General features: G+C 41.9%; 1 protein-coding gene across 2 annotated transcripts in view; it reads right to left on the bottom strand.

The window, feature by feature from the left end:
• LOC138293206 (di-N-acetylchitobiase-like) overlaps window positions 1–1,739 on the bottom strand; it is a 134,585-nt gene extending 132,846 nt beyond the window's left edge. The window contains exon 1 of one of the 2 annotated variants that reach the window (XM_069232294.1): window positions 1,553–1,739. In XM_069232294.1, the coding sequence (XP_069088395.1) occupies window positions 1,553–1,708 (156 nt within the window). In that variant the 5' untranslated portion in view covers window positions 1,709–1,739. The remainder of the gene's footprint in view (window positions 1–1,552) is intronic. The other variant, XM_069232293.1, reaches the window with a different exon arrangement.
• Window positions 1,740–12,645: the final 10,906 nt, after the last annotated feature.

The following is a 12,645-nucleotide window of genomic DNA, read 5'->3' as shown; positions in this document are numbered from 1 at the left end:
TTGGTTGCGTTGCTGGTGTTGGTCTTCCTTGCAGAATTCCCCTATCACGACTTTTGTGCTCTCTGGGGAATATAGGTGCACTTTACACCTACTTTTCAGGGTCTTGGGGTGGGCTATTTTTCTAACCCTCACTGTTTTCTTACAGCCCCAGCGACCCTCTACATGCTCACATAGGTTTGGGGTCCATCCGTGATTCGCATTCCACTTTTGGAGTATATGGTTTGTGTTGCCCCCATACCTATGTGCTCCTATTGCAATCTACTGTAACATTACATTGCTTGCATTACTTCCTTTTGCTATTACTGCATATTTTTTGTATTGTGTACATATATCTTGTGTATATTTGGCATTCTCATACTGAGGGTACTCACTGAGATACTTTTGGCATATTGTCATAAAAATAAAGTACGTTTATTTTTAGTATATCTGTGTATTGTGTTTTCTTATGATATTGTGCATATGACACCAGTGGTATAGTAGGAGCTTTGCATGTCTCCTAGTTCAGCCTAAGCTGCTCTGCTATAGCTACCTTCTATCAGCCTAAACTGCTAGAAACACCTCTTCTACACTAATAAGGGATAACTGGACCTGGTACAGAGTGTAAGTACACCTTGGTACCCACTACAAGCCAGGCCAGCCTCCTACATTGAGCAAATGCCAAACCTAATGCATTGCAAATGCTTGTTCTTCATTATAACACATTCAAACAGGGAGTTTAGGAGGTGCACCATTCAAAAACCTCTTGTATTTTATTTAATAGACTATAATCTAACTCCACCAAAACACTACAAAGTATAATAAAAATCGAGGCTACATATTGGTGCACAGGACAATTCAACTTGTCACTCAGTTAACTGTAATGTCTTGCTGGACACATTCTAAAGTTTCAACTAGCCACTCTTCTGAGGGCTGGCTTCCACACGCACCTCACACCCATCCATTGCAGGTGTCACAAGTTAGGTGTCTCTGCCAATAAAATGGGCTAGGCACACGTGCCTTGAGGCCAGTTAGAGAACCCACTACTACTGTGAATGTGTCACCTTACTGCAGCATGGGGCGTAGGGCCCTCTACACTACATTAACTACTGGCATCGTGGTCAGGGGAGACGGGACATGAATGTGTCTACCTTCCTGTTTTAAAACTTTTGACAAATGCCTCTTAATGCAGGGAATTTATCTGTATACTATGGGCAAACACTTCCTTATGTTAATGAAACGTACTTGTCGGGATTTTGATAAATACGTCATCAGATTTACACGATGTTTGATGCACGATATACATGCCAAATATTTTCATGGCTAAGCTCGCACACGGGCTTTTAAAATTAACCCAGCCAACTGGATCGGTCCCAGTTCGGTTCTCATAGTGTATTTTTTTGTCTCACCGATCTCTAACTGTACTTAAGAAACAAATCCACAAACTACAATGAAGCTCTCCTATCGCCACATCCGTTTTTTCCTTACTTCAACTACTGAACCTGCTACGCATGAGAAGGAAGCGAACGGGACTCCCTCCAGATTATTTCCAGCAGCGAAGTGTGGGGTCCCCTACCTCTTGATCTCGGACTTCAGAGATGGGTTCGCAAAGCTTCGGGTCCGCGCAGGGGCACGTGTCTGCCGCATTCGTCCCGCGCACAAGCGTAGAACATAGCACCGCCAGCGCGAGGCAAACATCCCTGCAGCTGACCAGCTTCGCCATGATGAACATCTTTTGTGCAGCTGCGCGCGTACCCGGAAGCAAGCTGCAACGCCTGTTTTTTTCAGTTCGCGAGCACGTACAAAGATCACCTGCTCAGTCCTTTCACCTGGGCAAACTGGAAAGGGCGGAATGTTTGAAGCTTGACTACTTTCTTACAGTGTAGAAAAGTAGCAGCGTTTGGTATTTCCAGTTACTATCACGATTGCAGTTCCAGATAGAAGGGAGTCGGATTCTTATCCCAGAGAATCTATCAGAATGCATGCCTGCGCTTGGTGGACACTTCGGGCCACCACTGCACTCGCTGGGTGTGTGCGATTCCTGTGGAAGTTCGCAATGCAAGGAGTGTAGGCTGGGTACAGCGGGTACGCTCACCACCTCGTGCGGGGTAACGACAAAACAAGCTTCTCTGTCAAATAATAGCGGAATACAGGAATATAAACACAAAGAGCTAGATTCAGTTTAACAAATTTGAAAGAGCTACACAATGAAGGAAGGCGAAAGGTCTCAGTAGTGGACCAGGACAGTTGTACCAGAGAATCAAACTCCACTGAACACTGGAACTTACTACAACAAATATGACGCGACTTAACACAACATAGCAATGCAACAGAAAACAAACATAAGAAATAATTAGCAGTCCGTTTGCCCGCACTATTTCGTTGCATGAAGTGGACACTAGCTATTAGCATGTCTATCATATTGCACAGTAGGTGCGCTCAGGCTGGAGCACATTTAAATTGTGAGATTTCGTACAGAAAATATGGTCTGTCCTTTTCAGATACAAAATGTATATCTTTGGAACTTCGGATGTGTCTCGTGCTATATGATTTTGCATTATATACTCAGGCTGCTTTTGACCCAGATACACTGTGTACCATAGTTGAAGTTACAAATTGTTTAGTCCTCCGCCTCCTTAGGAATAATTTGTGGAGGAAATATAAATCTGCATTACGAATCTCGCTGAATGGGCACTTTCCAATTCACTATACTCAGTATCTGCAGACCTTGCCTGCACTCAAGTCACCTAAAACTGCAGTGCAATACCCTTTCCTTTCTTCCCTCTACTAAGACAATACACTTTTCAATGGGCCTCTGACGAAAAATAGCACGTTTTAAAGGTTATCCTCCAACCTGCAGCAAGGGTTGTCTCCAGTTGCAACAAACATGGCCATGTCACACAGATCCATTCCTCCTTAAAATGGCACCAGAGGAAGTAAACTTGCCTACAATTTTTTTACAAAGAGAATCTCCACTACCTGATCCTTCTTGCAAGATGAACTAAGGGCTGGAGATCTTTGCTTCTTATTATAAGGCTCAACCTCTTCAACTTAAGTGCCCTCTGAAATCTTACTTGCTTGTTAAACACCTTGATATATGACACCTACTTTCTTTACTTTGGCATGTCCCTGTTTCTTCCATTTACAGCACATACCATTGAGTCTGAGGTACTGCTTTCCTTATGAAGATGTAAACGCCTTTAAATGTCTTTTGTTTCTTTTGCTGCTTGATATTGTGAGCCTCCTGGTCTCTTAGCAGCATTCAAAACAATATCCCCCAACACCCTTATCAAGAGGCTTTATCTTATCGGAATCCACAAAGATGCCCTCAAATGGATCACATCCTTCCTCACTGGAATAACCCTGAGAATCCACCTTTTACCTCTGGACCCATGAACATCATCTGTGTTGTCCCTCAACCCTACACTGTTCAACATCTACCTGACTATCCTGGCCCACATCGTCAGAATCAATGGAATGAACATCATATCCTACTCAGACAACATCCAGATTATCCTCTCATTATTAGAAAAACCTTCTTCTACAGGTGCATGACAGTTATCTCTGATTGGATGAATAACAACTTCCTAAAACTCAACACAGACAAAACGGATATGCTGATCTTTGGGAAAAAATACCTCCCTGTGAAACAGCATCATCCTGGATAGCAAGCTCACCATGAAAAGCCAGAACAATGCAGTCTCCTCCACCTCACTCTTAGCATGCTCTGTAGTATCTTCAAATGGCTTCCCATCAACACCAGACTAACCATCACTCAAAGCCCTAGCCCCCAGCTGGCTGGAGTATGGCAATGCAATGTGCATAGGAATCACCACGCATGTCCTGAAGAGACTACAGGCCATATAGAATTCAGTGGCCAGACTCACCCTCGACCTCCCCAAAGGACCAACACCATCTCTCACTTCAAGAACTCCACTGGTTCCTCATTCAGAAGAGATGTCAATTTAAGATGCTGATCCAAACATACAAGGCCCCTCACACTCAAGGACCAGCATACACCAATCAATGTCTGAACTTCCATTAACCCTCCAGACACCTGCGTTCCAGTTCCATCTCCCTCGCACACAACCCCAGCATTCCAGCATCTTCTGAAACAACAGTGGAGGATGCTCTTTCTTCTATTGTGCGGTAAAATCCTGGAACAACTTCATCCTTCACCTACAGAACTCATCCTCTCTTCTGGAATTCAGAAAAGGACTCAAGACCTGGCTGTTCAACTGAATGTCTTAGAAGCTATGTTCTCAGTGCCTGGGTATCCTCATGGATGATTAGCTGTGCTCTATAAATCCTGTTCGACTGATTGATTGATTGATGCAGCGATACTGTAAGCTAAATCTATATCCACACTATTGTTGTGAAACAACTTTGTACCTGAATTCGTATGTGTATCGTACATACATTGTATCATGACCTATAGAAGCTTGAGTTGTTCAAAGGCCCTGAGGTCTTCTTTGCAGTTTATCAGACTCTCTAAATAAATTACCATTGTGCTACATATGGGGGAGAGAGGGTCAAAAGTGTTAAAACCCTTGTTATTTCCCAATAGGAAAATTTCGGTCACATACATAGAAAAACCACCAGATGAATTTTTCCTAAACTTGGATGAAGTGAATTAGCCTCAAGTGATGGTAACACACAGGCAAGAAGGGTTGAATAATAGAGGACTTATTGGTTGAACTAACAGCAAATAAGTAACAAATACACAGAGCCCAGGAGACACCACAAGATCCCAACCACTCTGCTTGGTGTCTTGGAAAATGTTCTCTTTGTGGCACTTCACTATGTCACAGCTACAAGAAGAAATAACATATATAGTACAATAATGACAACACCCCACATTTCCCCCTTTTATATACAACAAAGCAGCACAACACACATACACCACAACCACACTAACAAAATGTGAATGCAGGTAATCCCTTAGTACATAAGCTCCTTCTCCACGCCTAATCAGATTCCCCATTGGAGGAATAAAAGGTACATCCAGGATTCTGAAAACATGCATCATTCTTAACATCTTCTACCCTTTTAAAACTGTCACTGTCATCCTTTTTCACTTTAACAACATGGGACAAGTTCCTCCGTTGATCATTCAAGATCTGAACTGAGTTGCCATACACTCTTTACACTTGCCCTGGTTCTCTAAACTTTGACAAACCCTTCCTTATCAACAAAGGATCTTTGATGCAAACACAATCTCCCGCTTGAACACTAACCGCATTCATGCACCTTTGCCTTCTGCTCAACCCACATCTGACTTTAGTCAGGCCCACTTCATCACTGGCAGCTTTCGTGTTCTCAGATAATTCCTTAGCATCAGTCTTCATATCGCGTATGTCAGTCACCCATCCAGGAGCTAAACATGACCACACACTTTTTCCTCACATAATTTCAAAAGGAATCTGTCCTGTGACTGAGCTTGGTGATGCGTGATAAGCCCATCTGGTATTTCTGACCTGCCTCAACACAATCCACATGGGATGTCAATGCACTTTGAATGTTCTCCATCAATACGTTGCTAAACCATTCCACTTTTCCATTAAATTGTGGACAGTACAACAGAATGTGCTTGATACCATTAAAACAAAAAAAAACTCTTGCATTGCAGATGACAAAATGGGAATCCTCAGGAGTTCCTTCTCTATAAAAAACATATTAAAAGAATGTTATCACACTCACATTATTACGTTCAGCAACGCCCTTCACCTCCACCCGCTGGAAAAATGATACATCATTACAATAAAATGCTTTATATGCTTGGATAACAGATGGAATGGACCCACAAAATCAATAGATACTCTGTTCCAAACTGTCAGGACTCAAAACCACTCTAGTTTATGGCACAGGAGTTACCAAATATTTGGCACTCAAACACTGATACCACCCTTGCACGAGCACATCAACTTCACAGCCAATGGAAGGCCACCAATGCATGGTTCTCATGCATACTTTTGTGGCAGTCATGCCTTTATGCCATGCATGTGCTGTTTCGTTGATTCTTTACAGCAAGTGTTAGAAACAATCTTATCTCCTCTAACTAGGATGCCACTTTCTAATGATAATTCATCAGCAATTTTCCAGAATGATTGTAAGCAAACCAGGACACTCATCTATCTCGGCCATCTCATCAACATACATTCTCTGACTTTTTGTAACTCGGAGTCCTTATCAATAGCCTTACGCCATTCCTCAAGAAGTTCACACACAACTTGGCCTCAACCTTAGCAATCATTCATTCTTCAATCTCCTCTTCATACAGAGTATCCATTTGTTCACTCAAATGTAACCTTGCTAGACAATCCACTTTGTAATTCTCCCCCCTGTAATATAAACCACATCAAAATTGAATTATAATAGCTCAAATATATACTTTATTTTTTTTAAACCATAAAAGAAAAACATATAAAATAATTGTAATTGTAATTGTAATTGTAATCGTATTTATATAGCGCTTACTACCCCTGACGAGGCGTCGAAGCGCTTTTCGATGAGTAGCACGCTACTCCGGTACCCAACAAGAATTAGTGATGGATTAGTATAATTTAATAAGGAGTACGGTTTTAGTATTATTATGAGTTAATTTGAGTTGCAGATATGAGAGTTTGTTAGTTAGATTGACTGGAGTAATGGAGGGGTGGAGGAGGAAAGAAATCCAGAAGTGTTAATTGGGAGTTTATCCTTCATTTACTCAATCCAAAGGCTTGAGATGAATAATAGGGGAGTGGAGGGGAAAGAGGATGTGGATGGGTTAGGGAGAGCATAGAAGTAGGGTGAGAAGAATGCAGGAGAATTTAGTAGGGTTGTGTGGGAGGTCACAGAGGTAGAGTGAGGTTTGGTGAGTTAGATGTGGAGGTGGAGGGGAAGAGCTTAGGCAGAGATATTTTAGGAGATGAAAGTGGTTGAAGGGATTTGGGATGAATCCGAGTGAGAATGGAGGAAAGTTTGATAGAGACATGACATAAGAGTGATGGGTAGATAAGTGTGATAAAAAGAGAGCAGAAATTCATAGATATCAGGAGCCATGCAATGATCCACAAACATGCCAGGCACAGAAACAACATATACACATACATACACATATATATATATATTTATACACACACACACATGAATAAAACACACATATGCACATACAATACATAATTAGAATCATGGGTAAAAAATACTTTAGTCAGACAGGTTTAAAAGAGTGTGTGTGTATTTTATTGTTATTGGTTTAGTTTCTGTAAAATGAGCATCGTGGCCTACCCAACCGGAGTATTTTCTACGAGTATGTCAGTAAGCGTTACCTAGCATGTTTTATACGCCCGTTTATATTGTACAGTAAGAGTACGTGATGGGCCACGGGGTAAAAAACGTCTCCAGCAAACCTTGTGTGCCATTGGCAATGTGATTGTTACTAGTGCGTCTTTGTGGATATGTCCTCGTGCTTCTGAGCATCAACAACGCACCACCGGAATCGGCGGTAAATGCAGTGGGGTCGTTTGGAAAGCTGTCCATCATCGTGGTAAAAGGCGGGGAATTCCTTTACCTACTTCGAGGGTGGGCGGGGCGTGGCTCAGCGGGCGGAGCTTACAGGTGCTTTATAAAGGGAGAAACCTTATACTCTGTGTCTCCAGCAGAGGAAGATAGAACCTGCGCGTCACAGTCAGATACAGATTATGCTCTAGTACATCATCAGTTCACCTCCAGGATGGATTCTAGATCTTTTTCTGCTATGGGATCTCTGAGCGCACAGCCTTGCTTTATCTTTGCCAAGCCCAAGAGTTAGGGTGGCTTGTCCTTTCTAGAAGCTGAGCTTCAACTGTGGCACCTGCTACGATTATATTTGAAAGTGCTTCTTTTGAGGTTTAGTTTCTGTAAAATTGAGCATCGTGGCCTACCCAACTGGAGTATTTTCTACGAGTATGTCAGTAAGCGTAACCTAGCATGTTTATGCGCCCCGTTTATATTGTACACTAAGGGTACGTGATGGGCCACGGGGTAAAACGTCTCCAGCAACCTTGTGTTCCTTTGGCAATATGATTGTTACTAGTGCGTCTTTGTGGAGATGTCCTCGTGCTTCTGAGCATCAACAACGCACCACCGGAATCGGCGGTGAACGCATTGGGGTAGTTTTGGAAAGCTGTCCATCATCCTGGTAAAAAGGCGGGAGTTCCTTTACCTACTTCGAGGGTGGACGGGGCGTGGCTCAGCGGGCGGAGCTTACAGGTGCTTTATAAAGGGAGAACCTACTACAAAAACGATTTTGTGTTTATATTGTACACTAGGGGTACGTGATGGGCCACGGGGTAAACGTCTCCAGCAACCTTGTGTGCCTTTGCGAATGTTATTGTTACTAGTGCGTCTTTGTGGAGATGTCCTCGTGCTTAATCATTATTCTCATCATCATCTTACAAATCCAAATGTGAAAACACCATTACAATTCATTATCATTTTTTTTGTCACAATTAAAAATGTTTGTACCAAAAGATAAAACCAGAATCTTGGTGGTTATTTACCATCACCCTGGCCCACAGACATCAGGTCATACTTTCAGCCTTCCCATTCTACTTTCTTGCTCGGAGCCTCCATGCCCAAGACAGATACCTTGCAGCAGCAAATACAACGTATTCCCGCGTGTCACATCTAGACACTCTGCTTGCCTCCCAGTAATGTGTGATCCCCATAAGCTTGCAAACTGGAACAAGCCACCTTCTACGGGGCAAGTTATATGTTGGACAGAAAAATGGAGAGTGGATATCTGTCTCGGGCCATGTTGGACAGAAGGGGAAGTTCACAGTTGAAGACTCCCTCGTGTCCCATTTAATCATTAAAGTGGCCAGTGACAGAATTCAAAATCTAAATTTCATATATAAGGTCTTTGCTTGGGGGGGGGATTATTCTTTTCAAATATTGTTCAAATTTAAAACTACATTTGTGACTTAAGAACTGGTCAGTGATGCACCCTAACATATGGCTACTCCAAATGTATTCATATGTGTAATCCCAAAAGGCTTGCTTTAGCTTAACAATAATACATTTTCTTTAGTGTAGCTGGGGAATTCCGTCTTCCATCTCAATAGTCTCTATAGCTTGTCTTACTTTTCTTAACCAAGGGGTATGGCAATATTGATCAATATTGATTAGTTCCTCCACTGATTCCCACCCCCTCAGTTTCTTAGTAGACCACAAATGTACCCAGTACAACAAGGGTTTTAGTTGGACAACATGATTGTGTCGTTTTAGTGACATATCGAAATGAAATGGTACACGAGGGGTGCTTTAGGGAAGTTTTAAAAGTATTCTAATGAAATTATTCTCTACCTGTACAAGCAGGGTTACATCAGGGCAGCCCCATAGATTGCCCCTGTGACTGCTGTGGCCCTATACACTTCAAGGGCAGGGGTTACAGCACCATTTAAGGAGATCCTATATTTCCTCCTGATGGTGGATGTTCTTTTTTGTAGGATTGCCTGACTTCTCTCTACCCGGTTGTTTTTGCTTTACTGCTGACTAAGCTAAAATACACACACTGAAAGGAGTCAAAAAGATTCTCCGGAATCCACTTTTTAATCTAAAGAAGACATTTATCATATCTATTTGCAAGGCTTGTGAAGGAAGGCCTGTATAGCCAAAAGTGTACTTTTAAAATATGCAACGATGAAGTAAGACCATGTACAAAGAATCTTCAATCTATAAACAGCTAATATATACATGCAAGGATACAAACACCTATATTGATATATGTATATATATTCATACACAAAGGAAAGCAAATAATTAATAAAAATGCATCACCATAGGGCCTGTCTGGTGCTTCATTTTTCTCCTGCCAGCAAGTCGTGACCCCGGTTCGACCGCAACAAGAAAGAGAGATCTACACCCTCACGGGAAATCTATCAGGCATTTGACGTCTAAATCCTGATTGGGGTCTCTGAATCTCCCACTGTCTCTTATATATTTTAAACAAACAAGGAAGGAGGTTTCTGGAAAAACCCTTCCCGCTGCGCAAGAAGTATTAAAAAATGCTGGCTGTTTTAAGTAAACTTTGAAAGAAACACGTCGGAACTTGGGCAAAATCCCAAGGTGTCTTTCCCAACACTAAACCGTTCCCTGCTGTACCATAAACATTAGTCTAGTACATCCTTATCTTGTAACTTACTCCTCCACGTTATGTCCTAGCCCTTCAGTGAGAAAAGAACACGCAGAATAGAAAACACGTTGCATATCGTGTTTTGTACAGAAAACTACTCGCACCTTTAACATGGCAGTGAAGCTAAGGCTAAGCTGGATACAAAATGGAGTCTGTAACTGGTGAGCTGAATACAAAATAGAGTCTGTAACTGGTGACCATCAATGTGACGGTGGACAGCTAAGCCAAGTGCAAAGTGGTGCGACACGAAGTCAGTGGTCAAAACAAAAATATCACTACATTCTGCCCTTTGACCAATGACTTGTGTAGCCTATAAGTTTAAAATTAACTTTTTGCAGTCTAAACATTGCAAGCAGATTAGGAATACATTGTACACAGCAACATAATGATATAATAAGAGCTAATACCACAAAGATTCCACCAAAACCTTTGTGTAATTGTCCAAAATCAGATAACCACTCAAACAACCAGCACCACCATCCCTGATCCATATCCTGTTTTACCCCTTTCACTAATGTATGTAGTGTATCAATGTGGGCCTGGATAGATTTAGAGTGGTCAGACAGGTTAAAACAGCACATGCCTTTAAATTCAGAACAGCCATGATTATGTTTTAGCAAAAGTTTAGCAACTTTTCTAGTACCACGCACATCTAATAAAAATTCAGGTAAAGCAATAGAAGTATGGTTAATGTTTTTAACTATTAGACAAGCTAGTTTGATAATTACCCTAGTATTGTATACAGCTAAACCAGGCACGCCTACAATAGAAAGACTATCTGAGTCACAATTTTCATCTAGTTGTATAGTGTCTCTAGGATAACGAGTATGTATAGAGTTAGATGGGAACATCATGAGTCCCAGTCTTGTGAAAGTACATGGCCCACCTGTTATATTTGCTGGAATGTAGGTAAAAGTAAGGTTTCCACACAAGAACAGCCAGCCAACTGACAACTTGACATGATTAATGTGACTGGCAACAGTCCCTAGATGATGACAAGCCATTTGATTCGTCATGTTTTTACAATGTCTGTCCATTCGTTAAAAGCACAAAACAACGTGTTCCCACAGTATGTTTTGAGAGGCTAATGTTTTCTTTTCTAAACGCAATTGAATGCATTTCCCAACCTTACGAGAATTGCAGGACATGCAATAACACATGTCGCCGGTAGTAATGTTGTATGTAATTATCTTAGTGAGATTGTTCCAGTTCTCATCGATTGTTTCCTGACAGTCCCTCCAATACTCATAGGGACTGAAGTGGGTTTCCACGTCATGTTCTTGCACATCTTTATCCTGGTTAGTGGCATTGAACATTTCTAACAAGATGCTTGCAGGTGTTGGTATGGCGATCAAACATGTTGACAAAACATCCACAGTGCCTTTCATGGTGCCCATGCAGAAGTCAGATCTGTTGAGCATGGTCTGTGACAAATGAATCCAAAGATTTTCATGCAGATGCAGTAAAGGTGTTGCACGACATGGTGGATCAATCAAGTTGAGGTTGGGGGTGTTACGCCTTTCCTGACCCCACATGCACATGCCCAAAAGGAGACCACACGGCAAACTCACGGGAAAGACAAGCTGTAGTATGATCTGTAAAAGAAACAAGTATGATCATTCTTGCAAATAACATTTATCAGCTGGAATATGTTCCCATTTTTCCTTTCCTGGTTTCATAATTAGCAGGACATTATTGGGGCCCTTTGCTATAATTTCTGCAGGTTCTGGAGGGCCATTTCGGGATTCCACCCACACTTTAGCACCAGGGTTATTGTCAGTTAAACCAAAACCTCCCTCCCCACGTACAGTAAGAAGGGCTGGGGAAGTCCCCTTCCTCACTAATCCTCCATACACTGGAATTATGACAAGTTTGGCAATTCTGTCTCCGATTTGTATGAATAAATCAACTTCTCCACTATTTAAGAGGATAGCTTTGATTTCTCCTTGGTAATCTACATCAATCACTCCTCCTAAAATCTGAATACCTTTGAGGGCCAACCCAGATATGGGAGCTATCAATCCGAAATGCTCCGGGGCAATCTGTACTCCAACATCTGTTTCACACAGTGCTATGTCTCGTGGTTTCAGTCTTTAAGTTTGTAAAGCATGTAAGTCAAGACCTGCAGATTCAGGTGTGTATATATAATGAGCTAAGTCTCTAGGTTTTATTTCCCAGTACGTGATGGTATTGATGGCCACATGTGGTTGTATTTGCAAAGCTGGAGTTAACATTCGCATCAGGGGTGTTTCAGCATTTGTTAATGGTCTGTTATTCAGAATCTGGAGGGCTTCATTTAACCCCTTCGCTGCCAGACCTTTTACCCCTCAGGTGCCAGGCCTTTTTTTGGCTATTTGGAGCCATTCGCTAATAACTTTTTGTCCACATAAGCTACCCACCCCAAATTTGTGTCCTTTTTTTCAATATCCTAGGGATTTTAGAGGTACCCAGAGTTTGTGGGTCCCCCTGAAGGAGACCAAGAAATTAGCCAAAATACATTGAAAATATCGTTT

The sequence above is a fragment of the Pleurodeles waltl genome, chromosome 4_2, assembly GCF_031143425.1.
Source record: "Pleurodeles waltl isolate 20211129_DDA chromosome 4_2, aPleWal1.hap1.20221129, whole genome shotgun sequence".
NCBI classification, from domain to species: domain Eukaryota; kingdom Metazoa; phylum Chordata; class Amphibia; order Caudata; family Salamandridae; genus Pleurodeles; species Pleurodeles waltl.
The sequence above is the reverse complement of the archived record's forward strand: the minus strand, read 5'-3'. Positions and strand labels throughout refer to the sequence as shown.